Source organism: Mesoplodon bidens (assembly GCF_964165515.1).
Source record: "Mesoplodon bidens genome assembly, chromosome: 1".
Classification (NCBI taxonomy): domain Eukaryota; kingdom Metazoa; phylum Chordata; class Mammalia; order Artiodactyla; family Ziphiidae; genus Mesoplodon; species Mesoplodon bidens.
In genome coordinates this window covers 145,645,128-145,663,817 of record NC_138176.1, presented here as the reverse complement: position 1 = coordinate 145,663,817, position 18,690 = coordinate 145,645,128, and the positions used below count along the sequence as shown (strand labels likewise).

Genomic DNA, 18,690 nt, shown 5'->3' with positions numbered 1-18,690 from the left:
AGCAAGACTCAAAGTCAAGTAAACCCATGGCTGTGCAAGCCCCTCATGGTCCAGCCTGCTTGACACAGTCCTGTGTGCCCCACTCTCCCTTCTTCTGAGGGCGTTCTCTAACACCTTAAAATGTATTGAGAACTTATTTGTGGCATCAGCATCCCTAACACCTTAAAAGGTATTGAGAACTTATTTGTGGCGTCAGCATCCCTGGGTTTCCTGGGTGATTATCACAGATCTGCAGCAAATCAAAAGGTGTCAGGAGATGTAACAGAGATCACATTTCAGAGGGTGAGTCAAAATCTTCGCACAGTGAATTCTCCAGTCAGCCTACCTAGGGCGAAAGGTAACAACAACAGAAAAGCTGCAAACACTTTCTTATTTTCGTTTACAGTTTTATTTTGTAAGCAGCTCTGTTGTTGGCTGTGTGCTTCCAGTTACATGTTATATTTCACCCTTATTTATACTGCCAGGAGTATTTTAAAATTCTTTTATTTATGAAAGTTTATTGCTTCTCCCCTAAGCCTGGGAGCCATACTTTATGGCCATATTGCATTGAAGCTTATCTCCTGTAGCTAGAAATAAATTTATTACTACATTAGCTGTTGCTTTGTTTTCTTTTTGGCTACTAAAGGGGGAAATGTTTAAACATTTAAACTTAGTGACATGTGAAAGTGTAAATATATAAATGAGAAGCTAACTCAGAAAAAGGATAAAAGACCACAGAGTACAACAACATAAAAGCTCTGTATCTCCTTATGCTACAAAGTCTTATTTGTGGGCTGAAAGAAAAGGAGCATTTGTTGCTATAATCAGGGAGAGTCAGAAGTAAAGCCAGTTTGGGGAGACAGACAGGCATTCAGGCGTCTCACCAGGCGGGGACCCAGGTATGCGAAGGAGCCGCAGGGAAAGCGGGATTTGCCTGCACCTCTCACAGCCTGCATCCCATGTGGACACGACAGTTGAGCATTCAGCTCTCTTCTCCCTGCCCATGGGCTGCACCTAGCCAAGTGCTCATCAGGGGCCCTTAGGAGCTCCTGCAAGCTTTCCTGCTTTGCCAAGTCACAATTCAGTCCACAGCCAACACTTCTCTGTTCTTAGTCCTGACACAACAGGGACTAAGAAGGGAATAAAATCACCTCCCCCTGAGGCCAGGCTCTACTCCAGCTCTCCTCTCTTATATGGGTGCTCACTACTGCTGATCTATACTTTCACCCAGGCCTAGCCGATTCCACTGTTCCCAGAGGTTACTCCAGACCTTTTTTTCCCTTCTTCAGACTCCAAATTTGGTTCCTGTCAGTGCAGCAAACATCTACCTGCTTTACTGAGAACATTCGTACCAAAAAATAATTCTCTCTTAACCTCGAAACTTCCTTTTACCTAATCCTCCCTAATTCCTGAGCTGTGGGGAAGACCTGCCTTCTTTTCTCACCTCTGTTCCTCCCTCTTCTCCTTTGCATCTTTATTCTCCCCCACTGTCACTCTTTTTTTCCTTTAAGACTACATACGGAAAGCAATGAACAAATAAATAAACCAAGAAACGTCCCCGACTCTATTTTTCCTGAGTCCTCCAGGTGACATGAATACCTCTACCTTTTGGATTCTCCAAATGTGTGTTTATACTTACACAATGTAGCATGATGTATAATTGCTTATATGTTTATATCTCTACTTCCCTGCAGGACTGAGGCCCTTGATAAAGAGATGAAATAAAATCAATACAAGCTTGGTAATAAAAGAATAACCAAATTATTAATGATTGGAGAATACCTGGTGGGAAGTTACAATGATTTTGTTGTGTGACCATTTTGAGGATTGTTTTTTGCTGCCTGTAAAACTCCTGTGTAATCTTGGACACTTCTAATTAGAGCAATAAATAAAATGTTAGTGTGCTTATTTTATTGCAGAGGAAATGGAGACCAAAGTGGTGGTTATGATCTAACATCTCCTTCTATCTCATGTAACAGAAATTGTCTAATGAATATAATGGAATCAACACCTAGACTAGCTACTTAGTGATCAAGCAGGTTATATAATAGTGGATTAATGAGACGAAAACAATGTGTATTTGGTTTATAAGAAACATGCTTGGAAAAGAAAAAAGAAAGAAAGATGCTTGGCAGATAATTAGGTCAAGCACAATTCCTCACAAAGATAACTCGGACCAAAGGGCCTTAATAAAGTTCTATTTGGATCTTTAGGGTATTACCTGGCAAAACAGATAATATGTTCATACAATACCTGTTGGGGAGGGGAAATTTCCCACCCTCTGCTTCTTGAGTTTTTTTGGCTGGCCTAATAATTAAATTGCCACAAGACAGATTAACAGGAGGGAAAAAAACCCAAATTTAATTAGTACACATGGAGGTCTCATAGAAATGGGACCTAAGAAGTGACCAAAGCAGGCAGTTTTTATATTTTTTAGACAAAGTAACAACAAATTTGTAAAGAATTGACAAGACAGAGACATTTAAGCTTGGGGTAGTAAATTAGTGAGGAAGTAACAAGTTTTGTTTAAACAGCCTTCTTGGCCCGGAATTTCCTATCTCTAGTGATAAGGATGTCTATCTACCTCCTAGTGCAGGGCAGGTACTTTTCAAATGGAGATTTATTTCTTGCTTTCTAAAGACAAAGGAGGGTCAGAATGTTCTTCTTGGATTGGCTGTTTCCTAAGTAACTTTAATTCAAAATATTCAATATGCCAGTCTGGCGTATTTTAGGGTGGCCTGCCCTGACCCCCAACATACCCTCCAATAAAATAAAATAACAACAATTTTTAAGAAATCAAAGACTGGCAGCTTTATGATAATCTTTTAAAATTACTTTTACATGACCTTTGCCAAGGAAATCTTTGATAAAAATCACAGAGGGCACCCTAGACAATGAACACAATTTTACAGTGAAATAAATTGAAAGCCCTGACTTGTTTGGAAAGTATCATAGCATGCAAGATGTCGTTTGCATTTTGGCAAAAACTCTGCTTGGGGGCTTCCCTGGTGGCGCAGTGGTTGAGAATCCGCCTGCCAATGCAGGGGACATGGGTTTGTGCCCCGGTCTGGGAAGATCCCACATGCCGCGGAGCGGCTAGGCCTGTGAGCCATGGCCGCTGAGCCTGCGCGTCCGGAGCCTGTGCTCCGCAACGGGAGAGGCCACAGCAGTGAGAGGCCCGCGTACCGCAAAAAAAAGAAAAAAAAAAAACTCTGCTTGGAACACTCTAAAGAACCCAGAGGCCAGATGTGCAAAGAACATGTTAGGCCACCTAAGAACTATGATTTTGATGGCCCCAAATGTAATGTTGTAGAAAGCACATGCATAAAAATGGCCCTTTTCAGCCTCTGGCCTTTGGTTTTTCTTCCTGATTCCTTTCAGGGGTTTACAGGACAGATAGTCTTACTTAGGAACATATCCAGGAAACACCCCAGTAGAGAATGTGGAAATACCCCTAAGGAGAGGTAAATAAAAGCCTCTTGCCTTTGACTAGAAGACTAGTCTATTCCAGTCTAACCAGCAGAAATGATGTGAAGATTACAGATAGTGTAAAATGTAACACCTAAATGTTGTGGTGTGGGTGTCATATGGGTCCCTGCTCCAGGGCCACAGTTACTTATAGTGACAGAAGAAAATGTGTGATCACTCATCTTATCCCAGAAGGAGTCATCAGCAAGGCTAAGCCAAAGAGCAAAAGTTAAAGGAAAAAAGTATACATATACATACTTATTTAGTTCAAACTATATGTTGGTATTTGGGTCAGAATACAAATAAGCCTTCAGCACCTGTATTTATTCCTGGGAATCTGTTAAATGTGTGTAGGTCAAATGATAAATTTATGTTTATCATAAGTTTATCATGAGTTCACCACCAGTTAAGTGAAATAAGCATAGAATTTTGGCTAATGCTGAATCACTTTTGGAAGACACACAACTTTCACCCTTGTCATAATGGACTTAAGTTTATGAAGCCTGTGCTTCTCACTTTAGTAGCAGCACCGCGGGTTTCTGTTTTCACCTACTTTCCACCAAAAGGACAAAATGCAACATAATGTTACAGGAGAACATCTTGTGGAACAAAGACGGCGACTCTGATGAAATAAGACAACTTGCTGGAGGTTGGGTCACTAAAATAACTCTTCAGAACTCGTCAGCTGATGTGCACAAGTTACCAATCAGTGTAGAGAAGGCAGCCATCAACATATAACAAATATGTAACCATAAAAAAGTGGGGCTTTTTTAGTTAGAAAGCCAAGGATGGCCATGAGGGTTCACATGATGCTTCTGGGCACCAATAACATTTGAAGCAAAACGATGAAGCCACATTGTAAAGGACTTAAGTTCCAGAAGCTGAAACATACCCCATGGCTCAGAACTCAAGGCTTTCCTCACCTTTAGGTGGTTGTAGAATATAAGGTGAAAACAAGCTAATCAAGCATTTTTCACCTTTCTTGGAAAGGAAATATTAGGTGTTTTATTTTGAAAAAAAATTCCTTATGAAAAAACTAAATGAGAAATAAGGAATAGCTTCAACCACGAACTTAAGACACCAAGAACTCCAAAATACTTTTGGATCAGGTGGCTACCTAGGCTCAGCGTTCTACAAAGGATTATATCCCACATTATATGAAAAGGTACCACAGGTAAGTTTATTTCATGGCCTATCGATAAACTTCTTCACCAGGAGTACATATGTATTCCAATCTACCTCGTCCTTATTTATTTTTTCACTTGACTAATTCTAGAAGGCAGTAATATGGTATCAGAATGACTTGGTTTGAATCATTGTTCTCCCACTTAATGGCTGTCTTTCTTCAGGCAGGTTGCTTAATTTCTCTCAATCAAATTTTTCTCATTCATAAGATTGGGTCTCTTTTGTAGGGTTATTGTGGTGAAAAGATGTGCTAACTCAGGTGTCCTGCCCAGTGCTTGGCTCAGAGGTGATTTCCAGGGAAGACTAATTCTTTTCCTTCCTCTGACATCAGGTCTAAGACAGATGTCAACAGCCGAAGAAGAATGAATGCTCTGCAACCTGTCAATCACTGCACAACATCAGTGCAATCCAAGTGGTATATTACTGAGAAGATTTTCAGTTTCCTTTTGAAATCTCCTAACGGCAATTTTATTTCAATCTACTTTTTCATTGCTAACACCCAACTCTACTAGCTACTACTTCTTCTACCTAAAAACGATCTGGAAACCTGTCTTCCCTCAATTACAGAAAAGATGGCATTATCTCTTCTCATATGGCATGTAGCTCTTGTTAGATGGTAGGAGGACAAATATTTATAAAGTTAACCTAGACTGTTTTTCTTTATCTCTTAATTTCTGTCTCTAACCTGATATAACTCTTTTTAAAAAAAATAAATTTATTTATTTATTTATTTATTTACGGCTGCACTGGGTCTTCGTTGCTGCTCTAGTTGCGGCGAGCAGGGGCTACTCTTCGCTGAGGTGAGCGGGCTTCTCATTGCGGTGGCTCCTCTTGTTGTGGAGAACGGGCTCTAGGCGCGTGGGCTTCAGTAGCTGTGGCTCGTGGGCTCCAGAGCGCAGGCTCAGCAGTTGTGGTGCACGGGCTTAGTTGCTCCGTGGCATGTGGGATCTTCCTGCAACAGGGCTCGAACCCGTGTCCCATGCATTGGCAGGTGGATTCTTAACCACTGCGCCACCAGGGAGGCCCTGATACAACTCTTTTTTTTTTTTTGAGGTATGCGGGCCTCTCATTGTTGTGGCCTCTCCCGTTGCGGAGCACAGGCTCTGGACGTGCAGGCTCAGCGGCCATGGCTCACGGGCCCAGCTGCTCCGCAGCATGTGGGATCCTCCCGGACCGGGGCACGAACCCGTGTCCCCTGCATCGGCAGGCGGACTCTCAACCACTGTGCCACCAGGGAAGCCCCCGATACAACTCTTGAGCAGAAAATAACTTGAAAGTTACAAAGTGATTTGATATTTCTCTCATACTATCTATGTTTTTTGCAGATGACCACATCAATATATGTTAGACTTTAAGCTCCCATAAAGATATATCGATATATATATATATATATATATATATATATATATATTCAGTTACATAAAATAGCATTATATGCAAATGAGAGCTTCACAAATAGCAGGTTGAAAATAACTAATGATAAACAAAACACAGAGGACTTATTTCACTGGCATGTTCTTCAGCTCTAACACCATCAACTTAACTTCTTAGGTATTGATGATTTTTAAAAGCAGATAAATAAATACTTACTGTGTGTGTGTGTGTGTGAAAAAACCTTAGTTTACCTACTTGGTTTTAAAACCTACTATCAGTTAACTTAAAATGTCAAATAAGAGAATATATATAAAAATCTTAAACTAACACCTATTTTATTAGCTGTTTTGGTGGTTTGTGGCCCCACCTCATCATCATTTAAGACATGAGGTATTTACAAATTTATGGCCAAATAATGTTTCATTCTTTCTCTATTTTTGCACTCTCCAAATGTTCATACCCTAAAATTACAAATCAGTGGAACATTCCAACGACATTCTTAATAGTACATTCTGACCATATCAAGTATGGACAACGTTAGCACGTTCTTAAAGACTGAGTTATGATTTCCATGATAGCAACGTCGGTAAACCATTGGGTATTATCTTTTTTTTTTTTTTTTTTTTTTTTTTGCGGTACACAGGCCTCTCACTGTTGTGGCCTCTCCCGTTGCGGAACACAGGCTCCGGACACGCAGGCTCAGTGGCCATGGCTCATGGGCCCAGCCGCTCCGCGGCATGTGGGATCTTCCCGGACCGGGGCACGAACCCGTGTCCCCTGCATTGGCAGGCGGACTCTCAACCACTGCGCCACCAGGGAAGCCCCGGGTATTATCTTTTGACAGCGTATTATTGATTCAGTGGAACACTGGCCATTCCATATAACCTATGCAACACATATATCAACTACTTCTTTAGCTACTGCAGGCGGTAGTAAGTGGTAAAGAACATATACCTGAGAGTAAAGAGAAATTACATTTATATACAATTGGTCCATTTAGTATTCATCCCCGTCAGGATCATTATCTCTCTTGGACAGTTTCTGACCAGAAAAACCAGTGTTTCTAAACTCTTAGGCTATATTAGAACATAACCCTTAAAAATATACTTGTATAGAACCAAACCAACATAAAGTCATTTTTCTGAAATGGGTAAAGGCAGACAGAAGGTGAAATCATTAAAAACATATGGTCAAAGAGGTCTTCGAAAACAGCTTAGTGGAAGGCAGCCAAGCAAATGCACTTAATCAATACATATTGCTAAATATAATGAAGAGGAAAACAGAGAAAAAATTTTTTTTCATGCTTTGCTGATACACAGATATGAGCTTTCCAGGGCAGGCGTAGATATAAAACACTGTAATTGAGGAAATGGCCCAATCTCCTAGTAGGGTCATGCCATCTGAAACAGGTCAAAGAATGGAAGAAGCTAAGAAAAGGAAGTTGCAGTGCTGGGTAAATTGCTCTTGGCCCCTGGGCAGAGGTTTGGGATTCGGGGTTATGATAGGTTCCATCAGGCAAATAATTCGTTGTGAGGCATCTATTCTCATTTAGGGTACCCTAGAGAGAAAGGCAGAAAGTGTCCAATCTGGGTCCAAGTCTATCTTTCAGTGTTGGGATGGGGGCACAGAGCAAAGACAGACAAACCCCGGGAAAGGAAGGAAGAGTGAGGTAGGGGATATAATTATATAATTTAAATAGTTTTGTGGATAAAGGCTTTTACCAAAGCTCTCATAGTAATTATTTGAAACCACCACTGAAAGTCTCCTGAACACTTATTTTGAGCTTGGCATTAAATATTCTCCAGCGGCGGCGGTGACTCAAGGGCAGGAGGAAGTGTCCTGGAGGAACTGGATGGGCAGACATCCAGTCTCTCGTATGGCCTTCAATTCAGCCAGAAGAGGCTGCACAGAATATACAGCCGATTTTTTGAAAATAAGCAAATTACCAAATCAACGGTTTGGAGAAAGTAACAACTGGGGTCTGTGAGAAATTCTTACCCAGAACCACAAAGAAAGCTGATGTTGGGCCCATTTTCCTAATGATTTGAATTAATTAATGTAGGAATACAGAGGAATCATTATCTGCTGTGTTGTTTCACTGCAAATTCCAAATGCACACCATTTCCATTATTTCCTACATCCATTCAAATAAATCTATGTACAACTGTCATAGTAAAATGAAATATAGGGTCATTCCTGAATTTCATAAATACAAGATGCCCAAACACCACCATCTCCTAGAAGAGCATTCCTCTTTCAGCTGCTCTGCGGTCCTGGTGGTGAGTGGGAGAGGAGGTAGGGACAAGCTGGCAAATGTGGGGCATGCCTTCCAGAATGTTTTTTTCTGAGACTGAGTCCCCTTTGCCTCTGGAGGTGGAAGGGTTATTTAAGAACAAAAAGAAAAACAGTTTTGGACTTTGAGCAATCTAGGTCAAAATTCAGGATCCCACAGTCGTTAGCTTTGTGAGCTCAAAGTCTCCATCTGTATTTGAGACAGACACCATCATCCGTATAGGAGCAGAGGCTAATGCATGCAGATTTACCTGGCACATAGGTTTCCTGTAAACTGTCAATTTTATGGCTATGCTGATTCATCAAAAGATACAAAAAAAGAGATGCAAAAAAAGTCAAAAGGCATGGTCTGCTCACCTCAAAAATGCCATCAAGCTGTTGGGAGATGGCAAGAGGGCAGACTGATTAGAAGGCATTTATCCGTAATTCTAGGTCTCAGAGAGTCTTAGAAGAGCTCAGATGTTTAGCCAAAAAAAAAGATAAAGAATATTCAGGCTTAGGGGGAGGAAGAATTTCTCAGAACAGCAACACTATGAATCTGTGAACAGCTTCACTTAGGGATCTGAACACAACCCAAGGTTACAGAATTTTGTTTGAGCAAAGGGGACACATTTTGTTTTTATGAGACCAAACAATGGTTTGATGGAACTTTTTCAACCACAGTCTTTGGCTTGTGGCAGACACCATCTTAAATCAGAGGAACAGAGAAGAGATTATTTGTTCTTATGTTATTTTCTTTTTTTGTAATGTTTATATATATTTTTTACTAACCCGTTTCTCTCAAATGGAACAAAGTTGGCTTTCTTCCCTGAGAGCTACTTGAAGTAAGCCGTGTGCCAGACAGTATTTGAACAATCATCCTGCAATGGGACATTATAAAAACATATCTTTGCTTTTGATAGGGATACATTAACACCTTAAAAGTTAAACTGAGATCTTAAACATTTTCAGGCCAAAAAAGCTGAAACAGCTTTGCTAATGGCAAAAGAGAATTCACAATACTAAAGTTCCAGAGCTGGCAGTGGAGGAAAACTCAGTGTGGTTAAAAACCTGCCTGAACTATTTTTCAAAGCAATACAAAATGTATTGTATTAGACTCATGGGACATATCAAGACAAAACTTGAAGTAGCCTCAATTCTCTTTTTTCCCCTCCTTTTCCGGAGTCAAGTCAATAACTTGCTTATTCTGGATTTCTTTCAGAAGCCGTTCAACAGTGACTGGTTCCCCAAGCAGTAAGGTTTGTCTGCATAATACATATAAGTCGAGCTTAAAAGGGTACAGATGACAACTTCACCATTTATGTCATGAATGCCTGTAAGTTACATTTGAAGCTTACATGGTGTTAGGAAATCAAATTCAGATAGGAAAAAAAATGTGCAATCCCATAAAGGGCTTTCTTTTACCATGGTGTTGAAAAATATATATTCTTATCCTTGTTAATATGAAATGTGGTTACCAATTCATTTTCTGTAAAATATATGAGTGAGGGAAAACACTGTTATCCATAATCAAACCTAGGCTGGCTTAAGTTCATATTTGCAAATTAAGTAGAGAAATTTAAGTAGTGAGGAGGGCAGCTGTTTAAAATCACCTCTTACAGCAGCTGGCAAAATGAAACTCCCCCCTACCCCCAGGAGTAATGATACTAAAAGAAATTATAATGATCATGATAATGGTCCATACTTCTTAAATGCTTACTAAATGCCAGACATTGTACTTAAAAGGTACTGTTTTGTTTAATCCTCACAACAACATCCTAGAGATGGATATTATTATTATTCTTATTTTATAAGAGTCACTGGCAGCTGAGGCCCAGAAAACTCTATTTTCTTAGACTCTGGATTCCAGTGACTTAGATACATCCTCCAGGGCTGCTTAGCACTAGAGGTCAAGTTAACCTTTCAAGATTGGGCATAATAGTATCTGCCTACTAATGTCTTCCAGGTGTAAATGTGATTGTCCCTGTAAAATCCTTAGTCCAGTACTTAGTACAAAAAATAAGCACTTATAAACATAAGCTAGTGTTTTTCTTATGACTATAATAGCCATGCATAGAACCCTGCAGGGGTAAGCAGAGTTCCCTTTTCACACAGTCAAAAAGCTGCATTTTCCTTTGGGATCCATACTCTGCTTCCTTATATTGGGTGCTGACTCCTAATCAGGCTAAATGTAAATGTCAACAGAAGCAGAAACTGAAAAAACTGTGTCCAGATGATCAGAAGGAGAGGTGGGCAGGGCTTCTCAGGAGTTCAACTTGGGAAAACTGGAAGCCTTTTGACTCTGAGTGGAAGAAATTTATTTCTCCAAGTTCCTCACATACATATTTAACCATCATTTCTGTTGATTCAATAAATATATAGTAAGTAATTTTCCTCTCTGCCCCTTTTTGTTTCCTAGGGAAGCCAGACAGTAGAAAAGAGGAGAAAAAAACAACAAGAACAAATTTAAGATCCAGCCCTACCTCTCAGGACAGATCCCACAACTCTCCACATAAAAAAGATGCTAAAAGGAGGAGAGGTCAAGGTTACAGGTATATCATGTGAGACTCAAGAAAGATGATTTGGGTACCTACAGAGTTGATGGCTTAAGAAATTATGGTTCCTCCCACCTACCCAGAATTGACAAATGAGGGTAGTGAAATCCTGAGCTATCTCAATGAATCAGTCTTCAATTTCTTTCTACCTTTTAGAAAAAGTTAGATCATATACATCAAAAAAGATATTCTGGGTCACCTGAAAGTATTTCCAGAGATTCACAGAGTTGGTATGCTATGGGGGATATGAATAGTACAATAATCACACTCCTTAATATAACATCAACTCAGTCCTTCCAGAATTGTTTTACTACATTTTGAAAGATGCTGTAATCAGACACTGGGAGCTAAAGATAGGTCACATAGGAGGTTCCCTAGTTCTTAGCTCACATTTTCAGATGTTTCCAGTTTTAACAGACAGGATCTAGGTCATTAAGTGGAAGGGGTTTCTGTGAACTTAATGGGATGCTTCCTGGGCATTTCTGTAGAGTTAGGGAAGAAGTACAAAATATCCTTCAAGCCAGTAATTTAAAATTCGTGCTTTTGCAGACCCTTAAGAAAATGTCTATACCAAGATCATAATCAGAACCCCTAACAAAGTGGTTCAAAGTCACATGATAGAAAATTCTGTTACCTAACAAATATCTAATAGACTCTGATCTACTTTAGATGGTTAAAGATGCCCCTCCATGAAATTCTTACTTTCTAAATTAAAACACATATGATCAAGCTTTTTAAGAAACTCTTTTGCTGACACTGTCAGGTAACTGGGTGAGAACACCTAGCTTTGCTCTCAGGCGTCATACTAGCAGGGCGTGCTGCTTTTGCTGTGAAAGGAACCGGGAATGTGCAGAGGCTTTGAAAAGCCCATCAGATTCCACATTAGGTCTGTAGAGCAAGCCTTCAACATAGACTATTTTTCTACACAATTTTGTAACATATCCTTTTTATAAGTGCCATGCCTTGTGCTAACCATACCAATCCAAGGGTAACATTACCCTCACCTGACAGGCAGCACAAGTGGCTCAGAGAAGTTATCTACTTTCACTTTGCGCAGGGTGCCCCACTCAGGTGGGGCAGAACTGTACCTTAACCACTGTGCTACTGCACAGAATGATTTGAGTACATTAAAATTGTCACTTGAGGGCTTCTCTGGTGGCGCAGTGGTTGAGAGTCCGCCTGCTGATGCAGGGGACACGGGTTCGTGCCCCGGTCCGGGAGGCTCCCGCGGCTGGGCCCGTGAGCCATGGCCGCTGAGCCTGCGCGTCCGGAACCTGTGCTCCGCAACGGGAGAGGCCACAACAGTGAGAGGCCCGCGTACCACAAAAAAAAAAAAAAAAAAAAAAAAAAATTGTCACTTGACAAAACTCTGAATACCCACAATTTATTTCCTATTACATTAATATTATTTCCTAAGATGGCATGTTCCTAAGTTTATCACCCAAATGTTAATTATTCTCTGTGCTGATGGAGTGGTAACCCTATCTCTTATTATTATCAGTACAATTTGAACACATAGGATGCTTTTCTTTTCCATGGCAATGAAAAATAAATAATGATTTACCTAGACTCATTCTAATGACCTGACTGAAACCTCAGCCATGGGTTGTATGACACAAGATCTGAAGGAGCTATGATGCAAAGTGCTGTTTCCTTTCCTGCTGAGAAGCAAATGAGTTTGCCACAGCAGGTCTGACCCCAGCCAGCCAGATTTGTAAAGTCACCACTTAACTCTCTGGAAGAAAAACCTTCTCCAGACAGCAGTGCGAGACCCCAAGGTAGTCTGGAGCTGGATGAGTCTGTCAGTTCATTCAGCCATAGTGTTTGCCTGTGATCTTCCACACCTAACTGGCACTTGAATTGCTAAGGACATTTCTAAACACTTTGCTCTTTAAGTATCAGATATGATTGATTACTACCAAACTTAAAACTGATACACAACCTTTTTTTGTTTTTAAAGGAAGCCCTTAATTAAACCTTATTCAGTGACTCACTTCTCAAATATTTATGGAGTACGAACTATGGGCTAGGCAACTTGCTGGGGAGTGAGAGAGAATGGCAAACCAAAACAGACAGATGGGTGTCCCTGCTCTCACTGAAATTAAGTATTCCCCTGAGGTTCTACGTTTGCTCCTGCAGCAATAGGTAGTACAAGTACCTTTGAGGTGTTTATTACTTTAAAAAAATATTATTTATTTATTTGGCCCCATCAGGTCTTCGTTGAGGCACGTGGGCTCAGTAGCTGCGGCACTCAGGCTCTCTAGTTGTGGCACATGGGCTCCAGAGTGCGCAGGCTCAATAGTTGTGGCACATGGGCTTAGTTGCCCCATGGCACATGGGATCTTAGTTCCCTGACCAGGGATTGAACCTGCATCTCCTGCATTGGAAGGTGGATTGTCAGCCACTGGACCACCAGAGAAGTCCCATTGAGGTGTTTATTACTTTTGAGTTGCCATCTTGGAAACTTCAAAATGGAAATAAATAAACCTGTCTTAACAATACATAATTCAGTACATTGAATATTTTTGGTATTTCAGTTTTCTTTTTTTCTTGAGATTGCTATTTACATCACTTGATACTTAAAACACTTCAAGACTGTGTTTGTCTAAGAGTTGGAATGATGAAACAGATGAAAACAAAAGAAGCAATGCTAGCACACTCTACATAAAGTGAAAGCCTAAATCCAGACAAAAAGGATGTCAAATCAAGCATGGTCATGCTTTTGCTTTGACCTCACAGGTCCCACTTCTGACTTCCTTCAAGTGTCAGAAAACCTGGGTACCACGTGTAACCCATGATGCTGACAAAGGCCTAATGGTCTACAGGGATTATGGGGATGTTTACACTGAGGGTCTTGTAATGTTGTAAACAACTGCAACCCAGTTCTGTAACCACCTTCGATGGCTCCTTCTCAGGGACCCCATGGGATAAGTTTCCCTGAATTTCACACCATATTGCTGGCATTGGTGCCCCCATTTCCTCCTCCCTAACTCTTATCCTGGTCCCTTACCTGCACCCCATGCCTCCCAACCTTCCAACTTGCCTATGTAGAACTGCTTCTACATATCACACCTCTTTTAAGAGGCTGATGTAATTGCTTCCCTCGCCTATGAAGGCAAATTCTCAAACCTGGCCCAGCTTTCCACAGCTGACCCGAGACTAGCTCTCCAGTTTTAACCCCCCCTCTCATTTTTTTATGGCTGCCTTATAAATACTGTGCCACCATTAAAATGAATTAGGTAGCTTCACACAGACCATTATAAAACAGTTGTTCAGATATATTAAGTGAGAAAAGCAAAGTGCAGTATCAAGCAGTGTGTACAGCATGCTGCAATTTGTGTTTAACAACAAAGGATGCATCCACAGACATGCACATATATCCCTTAGGTAAGTCAGAACATCTCTGGACAAACACACAAGACTGGAACTAGTGACCGTCCCTAGGGAGGTAAACGAATAGGCTGGGTGTAAAGGTGGGAGATTCATTTTTTGCCACCTATACTTTCCCTTTCTGTAACTTTTAAATTTTACATTCTGTGCCTACATTTATTCAAACAAAACATACTTAAAAAATTATAACCTTGTGCTCAAGTTTAATGTTCCTCTTTCATGCCCCAAATATGCCTTGAACTTACTTCCAGTAACTTTCAACTTTTTCTGCTTTTGTTCCTCTTACTCAGGTACTCACTTCTATGTAACTAAATGCCACTTACTTTGTAAATAGTTCCTTAAACATCGTGATATTTTCACAGCAAGCTATCTACCTTATTTACATATCTGTTACTTGTATGCACTTTACTTCCCTTATTATTTATAAGCTTCTGGAGGGCTGGCTTTCTTTTTGCGTGCACGAGCGCGCATGTGTGTGTGTTTAGGATTAAAGCTTCGTTCACAAAAAGCACTTCCCCAATAATGAAAGGCATCAACAACTCTCATAATTGCAAAATCATACATTATTCTTCAGGCTACAAGGTGCTTAAAGATTTCACAAGAAAGGGAAGAGTATCACAAGTATTGTTTTAAGGACAAATAATAAAGAGATCATCATTTCAGTTTAAAAGTCAGAAGCTAAATACTTCTTACATGTAATTTGTTTTATATCCAACTTCAAAACATCTGCCTCTTCATCATCCCTTCTACAGAGCTGGTCTCAGCTTCTCCAACATCCCTAATTATCAGGTTTGCTCTGCTCTTTGCGTCACAATGACTGTTTCAAGCAGTTGTATAATCACCTCTCCTGTTCTGTCTTCCACCTTAAATTGCACTCACCTTTCCTTTAAAATATTTACAGGTCATTTGACCTACTTTCTTTTTATTTTGTTAACTTTTATTTTACACTATATTCCTAAAAAATCTTTCCCTCTTTTCCAAATTTAACTTCATGTGATCACAGCCATGAAAAAAGACATCCTAGGAATTCATATTTCAGCCCAGAAGTTAGGACATTAAAAAAAAAACTTGAGGGGCTTCCCTGGTGGCACAGTGGTTAAGAATCCGTCCGCCAATGCAGGGGACATGGGATCGAGCTGTGGTCTGGGAAGATCCCACATGCCACGGAGCAACTAAGCCCGTGTGCCACAACTACTGAGCCTGTGCTCTAGAGCCCGTGAGTCACAACTACTAAGCCCGAGCGCCACAACTACTGAAACCCGCGCGCCACAACTACTGAAACCCATGTGCCTAGAGCCCGTGCTCTGCAACAAGAGAAGCCACTGCAATGAGAAGCCCGCACACTGCAATGAAGAGTAGCCCCCGCTCGCCGCAACTAGAGAAAGCCCTCGTGCGGCAACGAAGACCCAACGCAGCCAAAAAAATAAATGATAAAAAACAAAAAACAACTTGACTATTGGTTATTTGGTGTTGTTCAACAGCTTTCACATTTTTTAAAAAGAAGCAAAATATCAACACTGGAAGCTAAAGCAGACATTAAATGCTTAATATACAAAATACCCAGGCAGATACAAATAAGTTGCAGTCACTCAGCAACCTCCTGACATAATGCTTTTGTAAAGCAGCTTTCTTGTCTCACAACATTAAGCAAATCACTTAGCAATTTCTTTTAGCTGTCACAGATACAAAGCTAGCATCTATTTACATCAATGGTTCAAAACAGTGTACGTTTGTTCTAGCAGAACAATAGTAGTAAGGTATCTTTTAACCTCAGGAAAATAAAATATTTCCACAGCTAGCTGAATATAAAATAAAATGCTACAAGTTAATTAAGTTATTAAAGGTTTTTTTTAAAAAGATAATCTTACTTACATCAAGAGAGCCTTCATTTATAACAATCATTCCCATGTTCTTCCTCAGAAGTTTGCAGGAGTGTCCTATGTCCAAACAGAGTAAATTGATTGATATAATTAATTTCTCTAGAGAGAAGAGGTGAAGATGTTAAAATGATAATACTACAAAAGTCTAAATTTTATTTTTTATCTATTTTATTTGATAAAATTAAAATTTTATCTATTTTAATAGAAGTGATGGCAGTCAGCTGTTTCCTAGGTTTGCAGGAAGTTTAAAAAAGAAATGCTCTTGCTTGCTGTAAGAGGGATAAGATATAAGGACATTACCTGGAGTGTTAAGGCTGTCTTGATAAACAAATATGGAAGAGATTATAGTAAGGATTCTCAACGTCCTGAAAAATGATAAATGTGTATGGAATATCCTTCATGATGACCAACACGAAGAGAAGATGGACCAGTGGTTGTTTTGGGAGAAGGGTTCAGGAGGGTTGTCTGGCTCTCTCTTGGACCATTGATCCCATCACAATCTTCCTGCCCTTGGATTGCATCACACCCTCTACTCTCCTGCCCTCTCTTGCTTTGCTATACTTGCTGCAGGGCAAAATCACCTGCTGATTAAACCAACTCAGCTCACTCTGCACCTGTCTGCCTACAGCTGAACGTGGCTGGAGAAAAACAGGCAACCTTGTTGGCGGGCCTCACATTTAAAACAATACCATCTACACTCACTCCCTTTGTGATCTCATTCCTTCCTAAGGTTTTAAACACCATCTAAATGTTGACCATTCTAGAACTCATAAATCCCATTCAGACCTCCTTCCTGAACTCTAGACTCTCACATGCCAGTGCCTACTTAATAGCAGACATTTAGGTGTAAAATAGGCATCTCAAACTGAACATATCCCAAAACCAGGCTCTTAACCACCCCCCAGAAAACCCGTTTCTCCTTTAGTCTTCCTCATTTGATTAATGGCAACTCCATCCTTCAGTTGCTGCGGCTAAAAGACCTTGAATTTACCCCTGATTCCTTTCTTTCTTCCATACCCTACATCTAATCTATCAATCAATCCTGTTGGCTCTACCTTCAAAATCCATCCAGAACCCAACTATTTCTCACCCCCTCTACTGTCATTACCTGGGTCCAAGCCACCACCATATCTCATCTGGATTAATTCAATAGCCTCTGGCCTTCCTGCTTCAACACTTGCTTTCCTTTGAGTCTACTCTGTCCAGCAGCCAGACGGAGATATATATGTAGATTTTTTTTTTTTTTTTTTTTTTTACAGTAAAGTCAGATCAAGTGTTTCCTCTGCTCAGTTCAGTACCATCCAATGGTTTCCCATCTTACTCAGTATAAAAGCCAAGTCTGGACAACAGTCTGGGAGGCCCATCCAACCTGGGCTCTGCTACACTGCTGACCTCTTCTCCTCCTCTCACACTTTGCATTTCTGTTCTTTCTCTAGAACAGAAGACAGCTTTCCCGAATCATCCAAGTGACATCTTTTCCTCTCTTAGGTCATTCCTGAGATGTCGCCTTCTCAGTAGTTCTTCTTGACTTCCTGATTTAAAACTGAATCCCTCTGTGCAATGCCCTATTCTCCCTTCCTTGTTTTATTTTTCTTTAGAGCAATTATTGCCATCAAATATACTATGTGTCCTTCTCATTTACTTTATTGTCTGTTTCCCTAACTAGGATTTGAGCTCTGAGGGCAGAGACTCTGATACGTTTTGTTCCCTGTTCTTAACTGATGCCTGGCACCATAGGCACCATCGTCATTTGCTGAATGAATGAATCTTACCTTCCGTTTTCTAGGAACAATTATGGCCTAAGACTCTAAAGGTTAAATGTTGCTAGAAACCACCACCATACTCTCCTTTCCAGAGAACTTTCATAATGGCTACAAATCTGGAACCATCTTGAGGATTGCTTATTTTGCCCAAATATTACTCTTTACCACCATGCATTTTTCCTCTATCTGTAGTCATGTTGCTTTATCATATCTGTGTGTTCCAGGTCTCCTGATTCTAAAGAATTCTGTATTCTCATACATCTTCTTTCCATTTTGTCTCTAACACCAGTGATAATTTTTATAATCAAAATTAACAACTTGTTTGGCCTGTAGGTTTAAACTTCTACTGGTTAGTTTTCTTTTAAAAATTAATTTTCCTCTATTAACAACATCAATTTACTATAAATTTATAGTATTTATACTATTTAATATAAATACTATATTTATAAATACAGTATTTATCACAGAATACTGTCATTACTCACACTTCTAATAGGAGTATTAGTTACATGTTTTTAGATACATGATACTTGATGACTTTCTAAAAATGTGGTTTCATCTTGTGAATACCGCTGAAATGCTTTCTTTAGTTTTGGGAGAGTTTTGCACGTAATTCATAACATCAATATCATCCAGAGGTTACTGTCAGGGTTCACAGTGTTCAGGCAACAAACTATTACTGAACTGGGGGAAACAAACAATATTTTTCTTGCATATTATTGGTACTATAGGCCTCTAACAGCGAATATTAGCTTTCTCCTCTGTTACAGACTGAATTGTGTCCCCACCTCCCCATTCATATGTTGAAGCCCTAACTGCCACTGT

The 18,690-nt window shown here is 40.1% G+C and overlaps 1 protein-coding gene across 4 annotated transcripts in view; it reads right to left on the bottom strand.

Moving 5' to 3' along the window:
• The window catches only part of ATP8A1 (ATPase phospholipid transporting 8A1), a 235,941-nt gene that overhangs the window by 80,012 nt on the left and 137,239 nt on the right, over positions 1-18,690 (bottom strand). For all 4 annotated transcript variants that reach the window (XM_081225745.1, XM_081225744.1, XM_081225746.1 and 1 more), the window contains one exon: positions 16,095-16,159. In XM_081225745.1, coding sequence (XP_081081871.1) covers positions 16,095-16,159 — 65 coding nt within the window. The remainder of the gene's footprint in view (positions 1-16,094; positions 16,160-18,690) is intronic.